This window comes from Siniperca chuatsi, linkage group LG22 (assembly GCF_020085105.1).
Source record: "Siniperca chuatsi isolate FFG_IHB_CAS linkage group LG22, ASM2008510v1, whole genome shotgun sequence".
Taxonomy (NCBI): Eukaryota; Metazoa; Chordata; class Actinopteri; order Centrarchiformes; family Sinipercidae; genus Siniperca; species Siniperca chuatsi.
In genome coordinates, this window is record NC_058063.1 from 19,918,653 (window position 1) to 19,940,752 (window position 22,100).

At 40.9% G+C, this 22,100-nt stretch overlaps 1 protein-coding gene across 11 annotated transcripts in view; it reads right to left on the bottom strand.

Annotated features, from left to right (window-relative positions):
• Positions 1 to 22,100, bottom strand: part of dysf (dysferlin, limb girdle muscular dystrophy 2B (autosomal recessive)) — a 108,336-nt gene that overhangs the window by 18,373 nt on the left and 67,863 nt on the right. For 4 of the 11 annotated variants that reach the window (XM_044182894.1, XM_044182890.1, XM_044182893.1 and 1 more), the window contains 6 exons: positions 20,946 to 21,005; positions 13,708 to 13,719; positions 11,514 to 11,612; positions 4,770 to 4,898; positions 3,057 to 3,212; positions 2,652 to 2,743 (listed from right to left, as the gene is read on the bottom strand). In XM_044182894.1, coding sequence (XP_044038829.1) covers positions 2,652 to 2,743; positions 3,057 to 3,212; positions 4,770 to 4,898; positions 11,514 to 11,612; positions 13,708 to 13,719; positions 20,946 to 21,005 — 548 coding nt within the window. The remainder of the gene's footprint in view (positions 1 to 2,651; positions 2,744 to 3,056; positions 3,213 to 4,769; positions 4,899 to 11,513; positions 11,613 to 13,707; positions 13,720 to 20,945; positions 21,006 to 22,100) is intronic. The other 7 variants (XM_044182899.1, XM_044182891.1, XM_044182900.1 and 4 more) reach the window with 2 other exon arrangements.

The window sequence follows — 22,100 nt, forward strand, 5'->3', positions numbered from 1 at the left end:
AGCAAATGACACGCTGCAGTCTGCCCTTGTCCTTGGCAGTGAGAGCAGCGTACCAGATGGTGAGAATGGACTCAATGATGGCGGTGTAGAAGTGCACCATCATTGTCTTTGGCAGGTTGAATTTCTTCAGCTGCCGCAGGTAGTACATGCTCTGCTGGGCTTTCTTGGTGAGGGAGCTCACACAGGGTGATGGGGCGGATGGGGCTGGGCTCTCCACTGTCTTTAGAGTGTTGAGCTCCAGGTTGTTCTGGCTGCACCAGGTCACCAGGTGGTCAATCTCCCACCTGTAGGCAGACTCATCCCCATCAGAGATGAGCCCAATGAGGGCGGTGTCATCCGCAAACTTCAGGAGCTTGACGGACTGGTGACCGGAGGTGCAGCTGTTGGTGTACAGGGAGAAGAGCAGAGGGGAAAGAACGCAGTCTTTGGGGGGAATCGGTGCTGATGGTCGGGGAGTCAGAGACATGTTTCCACAGCCTGACGTTCTGCCTCCTCTCGGACAGTAAGTCTGTGATCCACCTGCAGGTGGAGTCAGGCACACTCAGATGGGAGAGCTTGTCCTGTAGCAGAGCCGGGGTGATGGTGTTGAAGGCAGAGCTGAAATCCACAAACAGGATCCTGGCATAGGTTCCTGAGGAGTCCAGGTGCTGGAGGATGAAGTGGAGGGCCATGTTTACTGCATCGTCTACAGACCTGTTGGCTCTGTAGGCGAACTGCAGGAGATCCAGGAGTGGGTCTGTGATGACCTTGAGGTGGGACAACACAAGGCGCTCAAAAGTCTTCATTACCACAGAGGCCAGGGCGACAGGTCTGCAGTCGTTAAGTCCTGTTTTGGGGACGGGGATAATGGTGGAGGATTTGAAGCAGGCTGGCACATGGCATGTCTCCAGTGAGGTGCTGAAGATGTCCGTCTGTAACAGTGATCCAGAATATTCTGCTCTCTGGTCGGACATTTAATAAGGTGGTATTTGGGGAGTTCATGGCTGAGATTACCCTTGTTAAAGTCACCAAGGACAATAACTAAGGAGCTAAGGATATGATGTAACATGACATTACATTTCTTGTGACACGACATTTTGTGATGTAACAGTTTGCGACGTGGCGTGATGTGTTGTAACAGGAAATCTTGTCTCCTGAAGAAAGAGAATAAGAAGAAATCTGTTCTATTCCTTTCTATAGCTACAGTATATTGTAATGCACTGTATAATGAAAAGCAGAGATAAGAGTCTTCACCTTTATGTGCAGGTGAAAGAACTTTGAATTTGAGCTCTGAAGATTGAACCTCAACAAGTACAAAAAATGTCATGTCAAGAGTTTTCAGCAGGACTCTATCTGCTCTGCGCTGCTTGTTCAGCCACTGAGAGCAGTGAAGCAGTAAAGCATGCAGTCTGAGCTCTGAAGTGCACTGTACCTCTCTATGTCCTGGTGCTGTGATTGGTGTGAGTGTAGTGACCCCTACTGGTGTGAAAATGAAAAAGGCAAAGGGAGAGAAAGACAGAAGAGACAATGAGGAAAATGAGAAGGAAAAGTGATCAGATAGCGACTAACTTATTGAAGAGTGCAAGATAAATCTGTCAACTTGTTGAATTTATGTAGTCAAACATGCTCTTTAGTTTCACTGTACAATGTGATGTCTTCATGGAAAAGATTGCCTTAGTTTCAATCTGAGTAATGTGCTTGGGCTGGAAAGAGCAAATCCACCCATCATTTAACATGCTGAATGAGGATGAGAATAGCCTTGGGTTTTCTGCAGTGGAGCAGCCCCAATTTCAGTTTTCAAAGTCAGACCCCAGAGGAGGGAGAACCCCAAAAAGCTGCAAGGTCACAGGTGTTTTTCTCTTTGGACTCCAGACTTTCAGGGGCTGGAGATATGCACCACTAAAGCAGACTATTGACTGAAATTATCAGGGCTTTAAAGAGCAACTTAACACCTGGTTTTAGCTTGAACATGACCTCCTCACATATTCAAAAGTGCACCCAAACCCAGGACCCTGTGTCAAAATGTAGATGGTGCATATTCCTAAAAATAAATTATTAATTTATTTCACCAAATTACCACAAACAAGGGGTTAGTTTGGACCCACAGCTCATTTTTGGGGGTTCATCAGTTACAAAGTGAATTTCCCAAAAAGTTACCAAATGGAGAGTTTGTGTTGTGTTCTGTAAAGGATTTCGATGAAGTGTAAGAAGTTACAGTTGTAAAGAAATACTTTAACTCATCAGCTTTAGAGAAATACAAGATGTACAAAGCACAAACACAACACCTTGAGTTGGAGTTGGAGTTGGAGCTGAAGCTAATGTTATCATTTTATGAGGAAAAACAAGAAAAAAAAAAGTCAGACAGAAAGGCTGAATCCAAATGTCCACCATCCAAAACTGCAGACTGAGCCCATGTGGACTTTATATGTTACGTGATGTGTTCATGGTCATCACATCACGTCTGCAAGGGCGCTGGGGATAAAATGCGATCTGAGACGGACTGGACTCTCTGGAGGTCTGCAGATTTGATGAACAGTGGATTTGGACAGCCCTCAGCACTCGCAGACTTCCCGGGAACATGTCTCTATAGCCTGCGAGTCTGCAAGTTGAGGAAGTCCGAACATTTGGTTTCAGCCACACACAGATAGAGAGCTCAAAGGGACGTTACGTACTTTCCAAAGACAGGGTCCAGTGTACAGGGGATGTAGTTTTCATGGTCGTTGATGGTCTTTTTCCCCAAAGTGATCTTCACATAGGGGTCACACTGAAAAAACAAAGCAGGAGACAAGCTTTCCATTACCAAATTTGTTCTCCCATCCCCTTCTGTTGGTTGCACTTGTTTCATTTCAGTTCATTATTCCATTCTTCAATTAATGTTATTGTCTTTCCTGGCCATTTCTTTTATCTCAGTACCACTGAGTACCTCAAAACGTTAATACAAATTAAGTGTATAATATCCATCCATCCATCCATTTATCCATCCATGTCTTTTCATTTTAGCATCCAGGATTGTAGTCCATTAAATTGTATAATGAAAATAACAGATCTCCCTCTCGCTTTCTCCTCTCTCTTTGTACCTTTCCATTGGCGTCTTTGGGCTGCAATCCTTGAGCCTGGATGATGTAGACTCGGACTAAACACTCCTCGAGGCCATTGGGAGGAAGCTTTTTGAACTGTCTGGGCGGAGGAGGAGTGGAGGGGTCATCCGGCAGCGGGTAGATCTTAAACATACCCTGGTTAATGAGGGTGAGGGGGTTTGTGGGGTCAAAATAGACAAGACAGAGGGGAAATAAAACATTTGAATTCAGTTGAAATGAAAAGGGAATGTGAGTTGAGCAGGACATTTTGGCATGACACGATGTGAGATTTTTGCAAAATGACATCATGTTTTTGTGTGTAAGTGTGACGCGACGTGACACGATGTGGCATGACGAGATGGGACATTTTGTGGAGTGACTTTTTTGTCACATTTTTGTGACGCGATGTGGCGTGATGTGCACATGACCAGAGCAAGCAGCATTCTGACATGTTGGTATTTTCCTGACTTTGATATTTGCTTTGCCTGTCTGTGTGGTATTTTGCTGTGCACAGTGCACAGGTGAGAGGACAGGCGAAAACAGGTGGCAGATTCATTCAAATGAGGCAACGCAAAACGAGTTGTTCGTATTTTGGTCAAAATTGGGTTTCGAAGTTGAGCTGAGAATAGACCCCTCAGAACCCGGCAGCGACGGCCAATGTTTCGGGGTATCCGGTGTAGCCAGCGGTGTAGCCATCTGTTATCCGGATATCCAGGCCAAGACTTCCTCTTCCGTGCACCGGTCATTGTTTACAGTCTGATTAGCAATCTCGGAACCCATTGGCTATCGGCTGACGCCGATTTGAATGCAGATACATTTTTTAAAAAGCCAATAAAAAGCTAATCTCTAGGGGTCCGAGATTGATAAAAAGCTAAATCATCATCAGACAATAGTCGATGGGTTCTGAGATCGGATTTTGGCCAGTGTGTTCTGTTTCTTTTGCACACGGATTGTTTACCTGCATGCACCCAGATTATTTTGTGTTGTGTCGCTGTTGTGTCACATCAATTACCATATGATGTGACCATTTACGGGAGAGCCATAACTGAAAAGCATCATGTGATCATATGATACATACATTCAATGTACTAATTAACTAAAAAAAAACCCACACCATCTGGCTTTGGTTGCAGAAGCATTGTGTGTGCATGTTGTGCTGCTCTGCACCATCCAGACAACAATATGATTTCTTGGAGAAGTTGTTTCTTCATTTGATGAGTCATTGTTGTCATGCTTCACTGTGACTGGTTCAGCTGTTTCAGGGCTACGAGACCAGCAATGCAACTGGCTGAGAGTGCATTTATTAATCACCACACCCTCTGACCTATATTCCACCTTCACTCAGCCCTTTAGCACTTTGCACTGCTATACATACATGAAGTGGCATGACATGATGTAGAGGACGGGATAGAACATGCAACAACTTATAAAGTCATGCAGCATAACAGAAAGCAACACAATAGAATGCAACGTAATATAAATTACTAAAACAAAATAAAATAGGGCATAACGCAGAACAACATAGCATAAACGAACACAACAGTAGGGAACAAAATGGAACATAATAAAAAATGAACCAAACAGAATATAAAAAAAACTAAATGAAGCTAACTCTTAAAGCTGACAGAATGTAACTGAACAAAGGTAAATCAATACATAGTGTGATATTTGTATGCACCATAAGAACACAGCAGAGGAGAACACAATTTTTACCTTGAACTCTCCCACCACTGAAGGATCTTCTCCTTCATCCTGAGACTTTCCTCTGTACAGCTTGAAAGTCTGACAGAAATCTGAGAGACCTTCGAAACCCTCGACCTTCTCTAACTCCCGGTCATACACCTGAGGAAGAGGAGCGGAGTTTATTACATCTCATTCGATTGTATTTAGACGTTTTGAGAGCAGTGTTCATGTGACACATGGCATAAAACTAAGAGAAAGGTGAGAGGAAGAGATTGAGAGAGAGGGATGATAGGAAAAAGAAAAGAGCGAAAAAGAGGAAAGAATGAGAAGTTAGAGGGAGATAGAGAGGGAGGAAAAGGAGAAGGGGAACGAGGAAAGAGAAACGAGGGTCGAATGAGAAATAAAAAGAAAGATGAGAAGGGACGAGGACAGAGGAATAGATATAAGAAGAGAAAAAAGGAGTGAGGAGTAAAGGAAAACAGAGAGAAAGAGAAGAAAATACATGACAAAAAAGAGGAACTGGGGAGGAGAGATGAGAAAAAAGGATTAGACAAAGAGGGAGGGATGAAAAGAGTCAATAAGCAAGTGAAGTAAAGATGAGAGAAAATGAGAGATAAAAGGAAAGAATGACAACATGATTATTTGAGAGTATACGACAGGCATGTAGGAACTTGTTTCTGTGTTCTTGCGAATAATTCATTTTTACAACAACACAGTGTTCAGAAGAGTTTAATCTTTAAACAGAAACACACACACACACACACACACACAGTGGTATCTTCATCAGGTTGCCAACAGAACACACACACACACACATTATTCTATATGGCATCATAGCTGAGTATTGGCCAGTGTAATTCCACTGGCACTGGATTTAAGCTTGAGTCAAAAGCTACTCAACACTATATTATACAGTCACGCTGCAGGGGTGCTGGCAGTGTGTGTGTGTGTGTGTGTGTGTGTAGATGTGTACATACTGTATCTGGGCAGGGACGTCTATGTGTCAAAAGCACAAAAAGATTAATTTGTTTTCATTAGTGATGTTTGTTTACATCACACACACACACACACACACACACACACACACACACACAGTCCCTCATTCTTTTCCTATCAGGGAAGAATGACAGTTCTGCAGCCAGTTGCTGAAAAGACGAACTCTCAGAGAGCGAGCTGGAAACAGTGGTTCACTTCAGCATTAGACTAACAAAACTAGAAGTGCTAGAAGTAACACAGCTACAGTACTATCAAGGGAAGGGGGAAAAGTAGTATTCTTTTTATCCCCCCAAGATTAGCCAACAGGTGTAGCAGCAATCTTATTATTTGATGACACATAATTCAGCAGTATAGAGCTTTCATTTCTTGATATGATGTACAATTTGTGGTTTTTGTATGTCACGTACATACCAGCGATACTGGCCTTGATGAAAGAAGTTCCATCTTCCATCTACCGTAACTTCTTCTGTAATTAACGTAATGTTTAAACCAAAAATGTACGTAAAACCAAAGGGAACAAAGAAGTTAGTTAGGAAAGAGAGATGCGGGAGATGAGGAGAAAGAGGGAGGAGGAAGATGAGAGGAATGAAGGGTATATGTTCTAAGATTTGGGTGGAGAAGGGGTGAAAGTGTTGGAAAAGCAGGGGGAGGAATGGGGGGAGGAACAGGACAAAGAGAGAGTGATGAAGGGGGATGATGTAAACGAAAGAGAGGTCTGGAAACAGCGGTTCATTTCACTACTTGAACACCAAACCCAGTACCGAGGGAGAGGGGAGATGAAGAGAGAGGGGAGAAGGTTTAGACAAAGCACTATGGGTTGCAGTGTTGATGCAATTAATAATTAGACCATGTTGATTATTAGACAGAAGAGTGTTGAAAAACCATTGAACTACACCCTTCATAGAAAACTGACTTAACATCCTCTTTAAGTATAAATCTATCTATCCAATAAATCACAATCCCATTTAAAGGAAGAGTTCCACATTTTGGGAAATACGCTTATTCACTTTCTTGCAGAGACTCTCATGTTTGTACGGTAAATATGAAGCCACCACCAGTAGCTGGCTAACTTAGCTTAGCACAAAGACCGCCAACCTTGCTGCCCAAGAAGCAAATCTGTACAAAAACCAAACTGTGAGAATAGCAATTTTCAAGGTTTATTTCTTGTCTCAGTTTTGACATGTCTCCTGCACTAACTCCTTGCGGGCTTTCATAGAAAACAATAGGTGTGGGTGTTGTGTGTCAAACTGTGATAGTTTCACCAATTCTGGAGTGAAATAAATTAATGCATCTTTACAGAGGGAAAATAAAAAATTCTAAATCCTCCCTCAGATCTGCAAGTCCATATGCATATTTTCGCAAACTCCATGATTCTTTAAATGGGAATAGTGAGGGAGATACCAAAAAACAAAAGAAGTGCTAACTTTTTAAAATACCGTTTGTGTAAAGGTGAAGCTGAAGTTGAGGAGGTTAGAGGTGTGAACGCCTTGAAGAAAGCTGGGATCATGCAAATAAAAGACTGGAAAACACTGGAAACACTGTCTCACTGGAATACAACAAATCCCAATCCTCCTGCACCAAACCCAGTACCAGGGGAGAAAATGAAAGGAGGGAGGAGGTGAAAAGGGAAGGCGAGAGGTGAACGAAGTCATAACAACGATGGAAACAGCAGAGTCTTTGTGACAGAAGCAAAAGTAACCAATTCTACTGTCAGAAGAAGAAGGAGGAGAGGAAGGAGACTGACTGCAGAAAAGAAGAAGAGAGGTGAGGAAGGGGTGAGAGTGTGGAAGGAGAGGGGTGAACCAAGGACAGAGAGATCCTGACTTTGCTGAAGGCAGAGACAGGAGATTGAAAAGGACAGTACAAAGAAGGTGGAGAGAAAAAAGGAAGGGATGCAGTGAAATTGAGCAGGTTGAGGCAAGAAAACAGGAAAAGGAAAATAAAATTGGGTTTTCAGGTGATGTGATGCAGCTTTTGGCAGCCATATTGAAGGTCCACAGCTCTTATTTATAAATGTGCAACTCAATTCAGTAAACAGTAGTTTACTGAACCCTTGGTTTAATCTGATTATATTAGTGATACATCTGATCAGTTTTATGTTTAGATAATAAAAGAGCTAGCCTCATTGTAGTGTTTAGCTAACAGTCACTGTCTAGCGAATGTATCTGGCAGCAACTAGCATTAACCAACTCCCAGTCTATAGTAGCAAACTTCAAAAAATCACACTCCTTGAACACACAGACATGATACACATATTTTAAGATTCAGTGCGACTAACACTTTCAGAGGATGTATTATCTCCGATACATCGCGAATAAACCTCAATAAATCCACTTAGAATTCCTAGAAAAAAAGGCACTCCTAATTACTTCAGAACTTGCCTGAGAATTATCAGATTTTTAAGTTTTCTTCAGTATCAGAGTAATCCAGTGATAGCTGTCTGTACATCCATGGGTACACTGCAAACAGGAGTCAGATACTTTAGAAAGTTGTCTTGTTTTTGTCTGACCAAGAGATGATTTCTGTTTTTATAGTAAACATGACATTTTCTTGCACTTTGGGGTGCAGAGTTCACTGCAATGTTACAGATTTTTTGGTCCAAAGGAGAAAATTACTTATTTCTTCTCCAGAAAAAAGACAAAGAGCTTCCGTTGTAATGAGGACTATTCAGTTTGACCAGAATCGATTGTAAAATGGAGTTACTCTGCATATAATGTACTTACTCAGAGATGATTTAGCGGAAATTATTCTTAAAAGATCTAGTTGAAAGAGTTAATTGTTTTACAATAACTTATAAAACAAATCTACCTTATCTGACAATTTGCTTTCACTTAAATTGTTACTGAAATAAGTTGCTAAGTCATAAGTCATCATATGTGCTGGATGAATCCTTGAGCTTTTCCAGGGATCTCTCATTTGCTTAACTGGTTATATATTTAGCCATTTCCACAGCTCCCTTTCTAGTGGACCTCCATGAGGGCACCAGACGAGAGTTCTAAATTGCTGATGCAACTGCAATGCCTCTGCAGCGGCAGGACGAGATGGAAACAGAAATACAAAAGGTGACAGAAAAGGAGGGGACAGCAGAGCCGAGGCTGAGAGGAAAGGTGAGGATATTAAGAGAGGGAGTTTACCTCGGGTCAAAGCAAGGCTGGAAACTGTGTCTCAGCTGACAGTAGCAGCCCAAAGACTATCGAAGGGCAGAGGGAACAGAGGAGGTAAGAGGCCAAAGAGAAAGGAGGTGGCAGCACCGGGTGAGAGGAAGGTAAAGGAGGTTGGAAAGGTTGGAAACAGTGGCTCATTTCCCTGTGACAGTAGCAGATCTGACTAAAGGGGTTGTCAAAGGAAAGAAAGGAACAGGAGACTAGAGGAGAGAAGAGGAGGGAGGGAATAAATAAAAAGGAGGCGTTGGCACAGAGTAGGTGGGAGGGGAGGCGTGAGGAGAGGGTGAGACTGAGGCAAAGCGCCGATGGAACCAGTGGCTCATTGGTCATTTCACTAGTTTCCATCCAACTGTCAAGTGAATTTTGAGCAAAGTTTTGAAATGTCGCAAAAACTCAAAGACGACTTAGATGTGTTTCCATCTGCAGGGGTGAAACCATATAATAAGCTTCCTGAATGAAAAAATACACCCACTAGATGGCTAAATGGAAAGAGCCTTTCAAGAGTCAATGACTGTTGGGCAAGCTGTTATTGTTCTCTATTGTGCCATTTAGTTTTAGCCATATTTTAATGTGTTCATCTGAAGAACAAGACAAAGAAATGTACTTCCACACAGGAGCACGTATGTTGCATGGCCTTTCTGGAACATTTCTGGTAGTTAGAGGATATTTTTCAAATACTTTTGCAACAGATTGATCTTTATGTTAGCTATTTATTTTACTGATGCTTCCAAAATTGAGCAGATAATTTAATAATCTTCAAAAAAAGCGTCAATTAAATCATCAAAATATTACTTTGAAACTCTTATTCAGCCTTTGTATTACATATATGTAAGGATACATGCAGAAAAGTAATATTACAGCTGCAAAATGAACCAAAAGCTCTATGAAGGAAGAGAAAGGACATAAAAGAAATAGAAAGGACATAGTTAAAGCTGCTGCACTGATGTGAAATGGCTTTCAAGGGAGAGGTTAGAGGTCTAATTTAAGAGTAATAAAAAAAAGGCCAAATTCTGACATGATTAGTCATTTGTTTGGGCATCAGACAAGAAGAGTGACGTGTGCTTTGAGTCCCGGTGGAAGAAAAGGTCGGCGTTTGGGCCGAGAGAATCGGGATAAGGGTTGAACAGAGCGTGGGTGATGGCGGAGGGCTCCTGGGACGGTGGGTGAACTGTGGCAGACTCTGAAAGAACGAGACTAAAGACAGACGTTGACGACGGCTGATGTGATCCCTTGTTTCGGACTCGCCAACATCGGAAAGAGGCCTTTTCTCTGAATCCGTCCCACTGCGGCGTTCCCGAAGCGAATTCAACACGGATGAGTCATCGGAGTCGCTCGGCAAACGGCTGGAATGTCACGGCGCCGGGCTGCGAGTACAGGGCATGAGAAGAGAGGGGGAGGAGGGGAAAGATGGAGGGACCGACTGACGGAGGGAACTGGCAGGACAGCAAAAATGTGATTTAAATGGTGAAGTTTTGGGCAATGAGCAAAACATTTTAAGAAAATGGAACAAAAGGCTGCACTGTCTCCATCTTCTTCATGTTTTCCTCCATTGCTCTCCATCTTTCTTTATAGCTTTCTTTTTCCCCCCCTTTCTGTTTTCTTTATCGTCTTTATCTTCTTTCAAGACATTTTCTCACCAACAGAAACGCACAAGTATGTATTTACCCAGATTTACATTTACACACTCATGCATACACACAATGCAGTGTGTGTGAACTGGACAAACACAGACATACAGATACACCAAAAGTATTAGAGCAACTAAAATTGATTTTTACTACTGATTCATTTACAAATTTTTCCAATGAATAATGTCAAAAATAATGACGGCTTGCTTTGTCAAAACAAGAGGTGGAAGAACTTATTTCATAAGAATGTAGACTGGTTTCTCACCTGTGCGAGGGGTAGAAAACAGATCAGTGTAAATGAACAAAATACATAAAAACCAGAATGACTCAACACGAAGAGTTGTTTTTGTGCCATAAATCACAAACGTAATGAGTGGGAAATGTTCAATATCCCAAGAAGGAACCTCCCTGTTACCTCAGAGTGCATAATTAGCGGTTAGCATGTAGCGATCTGGATTTTAATGAGTTAGTGGATAGTTGGCTTTTGTGCTCTAACCCATGTTGCCAATCGATGGTCTGGGACACACAGTTCATATCACACTAGCTGCAAGCACTAACTTTGTGTAGTCCGGGTTAGCGTTATCACTGCTATTAGCTGCCATGTTAGCCGGCTAGGGCCGACAAATGTCTGTCAGCATGTAGTAAAATGCGAGGATGAGTGCGACATACAAATTTACCTCTAAAACTTAATTTTACTGGTTTCATTGTCAGTAAATATGAAATGCGTCTATTGAACAAAACAAAAAGGTTATCTTTTGAAGCTGTATAACCAGCAAATGTTTGGTGTTTTACCTGATACTTGCCTGAAAACACAGATTTTCGCAATATACTTGATTATTTTTTATTCTAATTGCCTAATCTTGTGAATGCAAATAAAATACATTTCAGCACATATAAATACATAAAAAACAGTACACTCACATTGTACATTGCTTTTTATATGGACGGAACATTTTTAATAGAGCTTTTATTTCAGCCCATCTTACCTCCAGCGTGTCGAAGCCTCTCTCCAGGTACGTCCCGTACTTGTTTTTCTCTCCTGTCGAGGCGTAGAACTTACTCCACCAGTCCATGAACTCCTCTTCCTGTTGGTCACATATCCAGAGGTCAGAGGTCGACAGGTTAACAATGGACTGGATGTGCTGAATCTAAGCGGATCTACATACTGTGGTTCAGATAAAAGCATTAAAAGATTTAGATGAAAACAAGTAGAGTTTATACTTATTAAACATTTAGGTTTGTTGTGTTTACAGTTTTTATAAGTCCGTCACTTTGAATTCCAAAATTCAGGGAGCATCACTTGTGACAGAAATTTTATTTAGTGTTTTTCTCGAATATTCATGTATCCATGTGTATTCTATGTTGCACAATTCAAATTCTTGTTCTCCTTGAAATGTTTGCATTGGATTAAACTCCACATCTTCTTTATTTTCATACAAACTGAGTTCATCTCCTCTCTCACCAAAACTTCTGTGGCTACATCATTGATGGTTATGATTTTGCTTAACATCTTAACTCCTGTAATGACCTTTGACCTTTAAACCACTTTAAAGGCCCTGTAGTGAGTGCTGTTTGCCTTGGTAGAGTAGCGCACCGCCGGGCTCAGAAATAACCCGCTTTTCATGATTTTTCCAATGATCGCATAGCAACATGGAGTTAGCCAACTCACGTCAACACAAGTAAAAATTGCCTCTGGTGGCTCTGTGGCATTAAGGTCATGGTATATGGGCGTTCTGAGGCAATGGAAACGGGCAAAACATTAAGATGGGAACGGGCACAAAGTGGACAAAACCAACATGGACATCAGAAGAAACATGTTATGGCAAAAAAACAAAAACAGTCGCGAAATGTATGTTTATGTATGAATGAAAAGAATCCCTCTACTGTTTTGCTCCGAGCTCTTTTCCTTCACTTCTCCACAGAAAATATTTGCCACATCTATTGTCTTTTCCACTTGTTACAACCTTATTATACTGGGGCAGATCGGATAAAAACAGACGATCAGGACGGTTCATGCCTGGATTGAATTTATTTAACAAATTTATCTATCAACTGTGTTCAAATGAAGCTATTTTGTTTATGTTGTCAGATTCTTGCACGTGTTTTGCATCTGGATGCATGATGTGTGAGGTCAACATCAATGACTAGAAGCAGAACTTCTCTACAGGGACCACAACTCTAAAGTGAACTTAAACTTGTCTGGGGACTGTGGCTTTGGCGTTTGCCCTCCTTAGGATTGGGAATATACTGTATGTGATTCAAAGAGTTAGGCAGAGCTGGGACAAAGTCATTGTTTTGCAAGTCACATTAATATTAAGGCTCAAGTCTTGGATATGAAGACAAGTCAAGTGCCAAGTCAAGACCAACAAGTCCAAAGTCCTAAACCTTGTGTCCTAAACAATTATGAGTCATTATGAGCCTTTTATTTAATAATTTTAATGCCTCTTAAAGTTTTTAGACAGAGTAACAGTTAGTGTGGTAAATTTACTGCAATAATAAACGCTTTTTATAGTCTGCGTTTATTAATTTCAAACAAACTTTATACCATTTAAAAGCAAAATGATTAGGTGTGCCTTGGTTTGTTGTTTGTAATTATTGTTTACTTAATTAAAATCACAAAGGTACTAATAGCTACTAGTACTGTAGTGGATGTCGATTTGTCTTAGAAATATGGAAAGTAAGCCCCAGGAACAGGCTTCGTTTTTTCAGAAAGACCAATGAAAGAAATGCTGAATGAGAGATTGCATTGAGTTACAGAAGCTAGCCCAGATGTGACATCATGACTAATGCAGTCGATAAATGCACAGTCTATGCTGAGGTACTTTGTTGTAGGAGAGAGCTGACAATACCCTCATCATCTAAACACAATGTTTAATAACTTATTTAGATTTCTTGCAATGATGCAAATAAAAAGACAGTTTTTATGAAAAAATAAAAAACAATTCTGATTAAAGAGGGGATATGAGACACCCAATCATGACATGTTTAACACACAAATCTAGACACTAAGCATCCATGTCAGTAGGAACCTTATCTAAATGATACCAGTATGAAACTCTACACACATTACTGTATGCACTGCTGCATTATGTGACCTCTCACTGAGTGTACAGCAGTGATCTGAAATCTGTAATTAAAACACTTTCGTATATGATTAAACAAAGTTGCTCACAAACTTACCCATTGTAACATCTAGTGTCCGCGTTAACAGTGAAAGGCAGGTCAGACAGAAATTCAATTTCATCATACACTGTACACTCAATCAATGTAGACACACAACGCTGACAAAATGTAACCACATACTAAAATAACAGGATGAAACACATTTTAAGTAGCTTTTCAACACATTTCGTAATACTTATTCTCATTACACATTTAGGGTTTCATTCCAAAATGAAACATACACTATTTGAAAAAAAAAGAAAGAAATCCCTCTATTACAAAATGACTGCTGGCATGAAAGTAAAGGCCGTAAAGTCTTACTATTACAGCTATGAGTCATCCTGAAGCCGGCGCTTACAATGTCGTTCTGTTTTGGAGGATAAAATATCTTTGTTTTTGAAATGTTGACTGATGGCTTTTCGTGGTTTGGAGTCGAGTCATTTTGATTTATATGATATGATTTTTGAGGGGATATTAAAACATCTTTGAATGAAACCCTGTTATGTGTTTTTATCAAGACTTTTATAACCCTAAGTATGAAGCAGCCTCATCCATCAAATTTACTAAAAGTCTGTTCACATTGGCAACGTCGAGCGGTCTATTTAAACATTAATTTTTGAGTATTTTCTCACAGAAATAAAAACTGTCTGTCTGTGAGTGTGTGTGTGTGTGTGTGTGTGTGTGTGTGTGTGTGTGTGTGTGTGTGTGTGTGTGTGTGTGTTGCCTGAGGCAACTAGGAAACAACGACTACAAAGATGGGGAATACCGAGGGGATAGATCAAACTACCAGCCTGCCCCTTCACAGACACACACACACACAAACACACATTTCAGTTCGACCCGTCCCGTCCCCGCCCTGCAACCTTCAACCCTCCGAGGAACACTCGAGCTTAAAACACACTCATGACGCATGTACTACTTTTTCCTTTTAGTGTGTGTGTGTGTGTGTGTGTGTGTTTTAGTGTGTGTGTGTGTAGGCATAAATGTAGAACAAAAGTGCTCTTATGGCACTGGGTTGGTGTGGAATCCCCTTTCGCCTACTTCCCACAGACTCATAGACACACTCACATATAAACACACGCACACCCAGAGGGGAAAACTATGGAATTCCTAATTTTTCCAAAGTGGCAGCATGGCATGGAAAAGGGCAGCACGTGGAGTTTAACTAGGACATGACACACACGCATGCATGGCGCTGTGTGTCTGAGGCGAGAAGTGTCTGGGGTGTGTTAATGTGCCCTCTGTGTGCAGTCGGTGCCAAGCATTGATGACAGGGGCGCCACAAATTGTGTGTGTGTGTCCACTAGAGTGTGTGTCAAGGTGTGTTCACTCAAGTCCACAACTCCTGATTCAGACAGATTAAGGCCGTCGGTGGAGCATTCCAGACTGCGACAGCTATTTAGTGTACACTCAAGAGATCGAACACACACATAAACACACACATGCAGTGGTCTGGTCAGGGTGTCAGTGTGGTTTGCAGCCTATCATTACGCCCTGTAGGGAAAGCCAGGCTAACCAAACCAGACTGGCACTGCCAAGAACTCTGTGAGCAGAGCGACTGGATTTACATAACAGCTCTGAGCTGCTTCATAAATGCTTTTTGTGGGGAAATCCCTTCCACAGCAGTCAGAGGTCAGAGGTCAAAGCTGCAACCCTGAAGCTGGAAGAGGCTCTGGACAGTCCAGACTCATAGAGACCAAAACTGATGGAGCGTTCGGGAGCTTTTTGTTGACTTATAAAGTCAATTTATCTCCAGGAAGTTGCTGTCAAAACAGCCAAAAAGTGTAAATAGCAGTGATAATGTGTGGTTAAGTTCCAGGTTCCAAGTCTACAGTATGAGCTGTGACACCTCACTTGATCTCACATGATGGACAACTGCTAAACAGTGTTCAAAGTACAATTGAAGGAAAACTGACATAAAGTGTCTTAGAAAGGTGTTGGGCCACCACAAGCCTCCAGAACAGCTTCATTGCTCTTTGTCATAGATTCTCCAAGCGTGTGGAACTCTACTGGAGGGATGAACGCCTTTCTTCCTAAAAATATTCCCTCATTTGGTGTTTTGATTGACAAATTAAACGACAAAACACATCGTTAGTCCATTCCCTTTAGAACGACACAAACAAGAGTTTTATGATCTGAAGCCCCTATTGGCAGGACGACATCATTTCTCTGTGCCCGCCAAAACTGTTACAAAAATCAAATCACTGTTGAAAAGTAAATGTTTAATGATGGGACAATGCTATGGTTAAGGTTTGGTTAGGTTTGGGCACAAAAACGACTTACGTAAGTTTAGGGAAAAATCATGGTTTGGGTTAAAATTACTATTTTGTTAAGGTTAGGTGACCGTTTGTCCTAACCTTAACAACCACATGGTTAAGGTTAGGAAATGACTGCGGTCACGCTTTAACAAAACATAACAACGTATACGGTCTGCAAACAAACAGCTATTTCCCATCTTAAAGTAAAATCTACCCCGACCTCCTCCTGGCGCTGACCTTGTTGCTCTTTAACAACGTCACCTGACTTCCTCCTTTGCTCCCGTCATAATTACTACGACCACTCAAGGACTGCCTGAACGTTCCACATTAAACAACTAACTGGTGCACAAGGGATTACGGCAGAGCTGGCCAATTATGTGCCATGGAGGGTCCACAGTCTGCACCCTTGCAATCCAGCCAGTTGGTTTGAATAAAAACCTGCACAATGTTGGCCCTCCATGGTTCATGACTGGACACCTCTAGATTATGAGATACTAACTGCTGCAAAGATACAAAGACTGTATCCTGTGGATTGGGACAAAAAAAGGCTGCATTTCTAAACCACAACTGAAGGAGACTTACAGGCCTTGTTGACCTGTTATGACATTTTTGGTCTAGAAATGTGGACTTCGGAGGATCCAATACCTGAATTGAGACACATGTGCTTCAGTGTTTTGCTTCAGCAGGGAAGTTGGATGCTTTGAGGAGAATTTCCTGAACCACCCGGCCATTCTGCCCAAAACCTGCCCTGATTTTCTTTGACCCGATTCTGTATCTCCAAAATAAATTGGTCAATGTGAAGAATGTGGAAAGACTGGGATAGATGTTTCAGCAGAGCTGTTTGTGTGTATTTGTCATTCCCTCCACTGTGGTTTCAAGGCAGAGCACCAAACCTCAAGTAAAAATCTGTGGCATTTTCACATAAATAAATGTCTTCTTTGCTAGCACTGATTGACATTACACAGTAGTGACTCGATCTATATCCAGTTCCTGAGAGTTTTTCCAGTTTCTGTGCTACACTCGTTCTGCCCGACAGCTCTTTTCTTTGAAAATTCTTCTGACGTGCAGGAAATGATGCATACCAGATTTCTGTTTACCAGATTTAGTTTGGAATAACCTAAAGAAGAACTGGGTTGTAGCATTAGCAACGATAGCCACCATTGAATCATGGAAGGATTACCACTTTAAAGATCTACTGAGCAGCAGTTTACTTTAAAACATATCCTTATTTCTGATTAATTTGACTGAGAGAATATTCACCGATGACACTTCCCGAAGCTTCCCCAAAACTGATAGCTTTGAGCGGAGGGTTTTTTTGTTTGTTTGTTTTCTGGTAAGCACTTGGTGATTTTCAGTTTAAAAGACATCTAAACATCTTAGGTGTAGGTTATATAAAGTCATTGTTTCAAAAGCAATAAGACTATATTTCAAATGTGACGCAGGTCCAACTGACCGTCAACAGTTCAGTTGGAAATTCGTGTGTTACACTAATAGTGGCTAATATAGCTGCTAGCCTCAAGCAGAGATGAGGAGCGGGCTACAGAGGTCTGGTAAACTCACTTCTTCCTAACTCCACAAAGATTTCACACGTCACACAGCTCCCTCTGGAGCCACAAAAAGGCTTTATACAAATTTTTTTCACATTGGTGTAAAATCGGTGGAGTTCCCCTTTAAACAAAGTGCTTATCAAATCCTCTAGAAGTGTCTGAAAGCTTCTCCTCCCACTACTTTTCAATGTCCGAATTGGGGAGGGGTCTAAATCTGACAATTTTTGTAACTTTCCAAAGCCGAAAATCCGATAATCCCGTCCACTTTACGCAGCGATTGGAGATGCACGATTCCTCACACTTTTGTTCTATTCTTCAAATAATGTCTTGTCATTTTGGTCTGTACAACACCATAAATACCATCGAGGACAGATTGTCTGAACCCCCATTTGAATGATAATCACGTCTTGTCTCTATCTATGGCATCAGGCTTTTAATCCCACACTTGTGTGGCTAAACCTGCATTAACTGATTTTTGGCCACTTGGGAGAGTAGAAACAAGCTGTAAACACTGAGATAACATCTTCTTTTAAGTTGATGTGATGAACTTGTTTGCAAACAGTTGCTTATTTACACACCCAGCAGACATGCAGTAACAACTTTCATATTACACGTATATCATTTGATTCATAGTTAGTATAAAAATATTGCTTAAAGCAACTTTTAAAATCTTGAACTTTTTAACCAAATATAGCCCAGATATAAACTAGACATCTAGAAGTCTTTTGACTTGCAAATGGCCAAATGAGTAATAGATAGACTGACATAACCCATATACCCAACCAGAGACGTCTGTTTTTGTGTTACATTTAGGGACTGTTAATTCTGAAGTATCCAATGTGCTAAAGTCTGGCTTGCAAGCCTAATGGTTGAGCAATACACCCATGTCATCCAGAAGTGCATGGGCACATTTGGATGATATTCTGGGCAGCAAATATGTGCAGCATTCAGATTCTGGAGGTGAACAGCAGCTTACATCAGTCTGCGGCTGAAATTAGCAGAACAAGAAAAATAATAATGATTGAGTAAGCTATTTTGACATCTTGTTTCTGGTCACAGTGTCATTATAGGGCCATAAATATGTGTTTCATAAAGCCCCAAAAATGCCACAAAGTCACCTGGCATGAAGCCATTTCAGTTAGGTTCTCTGGTTCTAAAGCAGCCAGGAAGGATTTATGGAACTAGAGGCAAACTACAACATTTTCAGAGTGGGATTATAACCAAACTTGACTGTTCTTTGGTGATGAACTGGAATAGTTTTGATGAGAATTAATGGTAGAGGAGAGACACAGTGCAACCACAGTTTTTGAAGGGGCACAAATTTATATAAAACACGTCACCAATGGAAAACATAAACACAAAAACCATATTATATGGAAGTGACTTGACAGCTTTTCAAATGTAACTGCCTTAAGGAAGAATTAAAAAAACAAGAAAAGAGGGAGGCTGGTTTGATCCGCGACAAATACTATCATCAAGCCTGGATGTTGCATATGAAACGTGACACACAATGTTCTTTTTCCATCTGAGCGATGTTAGATCTCAAATATCTCGAAGGGGGGTCAGTGCCTCCGAGGTCTGAGGAGCCATGACGCTACTGACAGCCCATCTTCTTAAACTTTTCCAACTCTGAAACTAAATCTGACTGATCCGCCTTGGAAGCCGCTCCACTGAGCGCACACTCTGCTGCAGTAATCTGGTAATCATCAGACATACGCCCATGACCCGTGTTTTTGGTCGCAACCCAGAGATTAAGAAGCCAGGATTTACAGCACATGAGAGAGCGAGCGTTCTTTTTCTGGTGCCATGAGATATTAGTCCTCCCTCTTTTTCTTCATTTCAGTCAACCTTTTTCTGCTTCTCTGTAAGTCACTTCTCCCTCCTTAACCCTCTCTCATTTATCCATCCCTCCCTCTGCCTTTAGTAACTGTCTGCTTACAGAGAGTTGTGGTATAGAGGATCTATAGCAGCTCTGTTGACTTTGGCCCCGGCAAGACAGAAAGCCAAGCCTTTAATTTGACTGGTTTCAATATCTGACCCTTAATAAAACAAATATCTTTGTTTGGAGAGAAAGAAATCACCCCCAATTACTGTCGAGAGAGGAGGGAGAGAGCACTACTGGATGTGTGTATTTGTGTGCGCAGTCTGGTCCGGGTCAAGCTAAGTCTTCAAATTGACCTGGCTTAGATAAATAAAATGAAAGAATGTAACAAGGAGCGTGGTCTCCCGTTCAAACCTGGGATCAGATTTCTTCTGTAACCACACGGCTCGGTGTGTGTCGCTCTGTAAAACCTTGATTTCTTCAGTAGAAAGTATTTTCCTGAGCCGCGACCAACAGAGCAAAATGTAAAAGTTTCTTGTTTCATCCCAGAGCAAAAGAAAGCAAAATTTTCTTCTTTATTTCATTCCTTCCAGATCAACCCTCATCTCTCTGCAGCGAGTTATCCATCTGTGTCTTACTTAAAATAAACTTCATCAATAAAGGGCTTTCACTCTAAAATTAGATCTCTGCTACTGTCTACTGCCTTGCAAGTAAAGCACATTGTGGGTTACTATGAACATGAGGAATTCATTTAAAGAATCATTTGTGTGTTGTTATGGTTTAGTGCCTCATACAAATCATATAACATTTCTGGTGACATTTTCATAAAGCATGCAATATGGTTTTTGATTTTTGTATGTATTTTTACCACAGTTCAAGGCAGTCATTGGTTTCTAATCATTTCTATATGTATGAAACTCATTATTTTCCATTACAATGAGCCTCAACTTTACATTACATTGTCATTATTTGGTAATACAGTTTAAAGGAATAGTTTGACATTTCGGGAAATATGCTTATTTTGCGTTCTTGCTGAGCTGACAAGCAGCTGAGCTGAGCATACACACTCAAAAACAACAACATGGAAATAAACAGCTCATTTCGAAGCAATAAACATTTACGACTTTAAGTTGTTCACCTGAAAACCTTCTTGAAATAAGCCTGGTTGCATCAGCCGGGTCCTCATTGTATTACTGTTTATGACATAACGTGCTTTTAAATCATGATTGAAGGATTTCAGAAAATTGCAGTTTCATTAAAACCTGTCAAATGTGACATAAATGTATTAAATATAAGGTTATGGAAGTCAGGAGAAATCCAGAGAACAGACATGTAGTTATGTTGTGTATAAATTGGTATTGCTTGTTGCCAATGTGAACAGATGTAACAAGTATCAACGTTAATCTCTCACTAACATCATTAGCATGTGAAAATGAGGTTATTAAATGTGAAATAGGAGATAGGACAGTGTGACAAAGAAGAAAGAAAGTAGTTCTGTATCTGCAAATTTGATGGATGGTAACAAATCAAGGAATAAAGCAGGTAAATGGGAAGTTTGTTTGACATTCTGGTTAATGTCAAGGTGTTTGAATATGAATTAATGAGTTCAAAGATGAGTTTGTTACCTACATGAAGGCTGGAACTAGAGGTGGAAAGGTTAATGATAGCTGAACTGGCTCCATCTGCAAGCTACAAGACACATGCACACACCCAAACACACACATAAAAACATTTTCAGGTTAACTGGTTAGGGTTAGCCACAATATTAGCATCAAATCTCAGGGAACAAGTACAGTGTGTTGAATAAAGACAACAATTTAAATTATTTCACATAATCTGTCAAAAACGTTAGTTTGTAATGTTAGAAATACACATTAAACACGCTGTATTCTTTAACACTAACATCATTAGACATTACATACTAATATTATCAGACATATTAGTGACTCAAACGCACAGAAACATTGTCGTCATCATCATGTGTTCTCCAAAAAGAGCAACAATGAATCAAAAATCTCGAGTCCAAAAATGTTTTGTGAGGGAAAAACTGAGCATGGTGCCTTTACTTAAACCAAACATTTTCTTTCCCTGGGAGGTCCCGCTCTGTGATGTGCAGACAGCAGCGTTCGCCCAGCTTCTGAGCCCAGATTAGAAAGACAAAGTGTTTGTATAAGGTCACGGAGGAGCTGAGCACATGGAGGAACAGAAGAAGACGATAGGAAGGGCGAGGCAAGGGTGCTGTAAAACACCAGCGTGAATGCAAACAACCTCAAATTATCCAAGGGACAAAGTTGGAATAAATACTTTTTTAGTGCTGTTTACTGTAGATACTCACCTTAATATCAGCACTCAGACTATTAACCCTTTATTACAGCACAGAAGGCCTGTGCTCTATAAAACATGTATCTAACCTCATTCATGAAACCACTGTCAACTCTTCGACTGTAAATCCATTCTCATCACTGCTAAACCAGTTACATAGAATTACTTGACATGAAATAGGTACAAAGTCAAAGTTTTTACTGCATGCTTACTCTCAGTCAGTTTCTTGCTCTTTCAAGTCGTTAGTCATGTTGCCTGTACTGTACTATGCACTGTAGTGTACCATTAGGGGAACTCCAGCAGTTTTATGCCTAAAGTACTACTAAGCCAGTGAAAACTGTTATATAACATGTTCTGTTGGTTATGTAGGTACTGCTACAACTTGCAAGGTGAGGATCATGTGATTGGTGGATTAACCATAGGCATCAGTACCACTTTTCCCTGTAACTTTGCTAGCTTGTC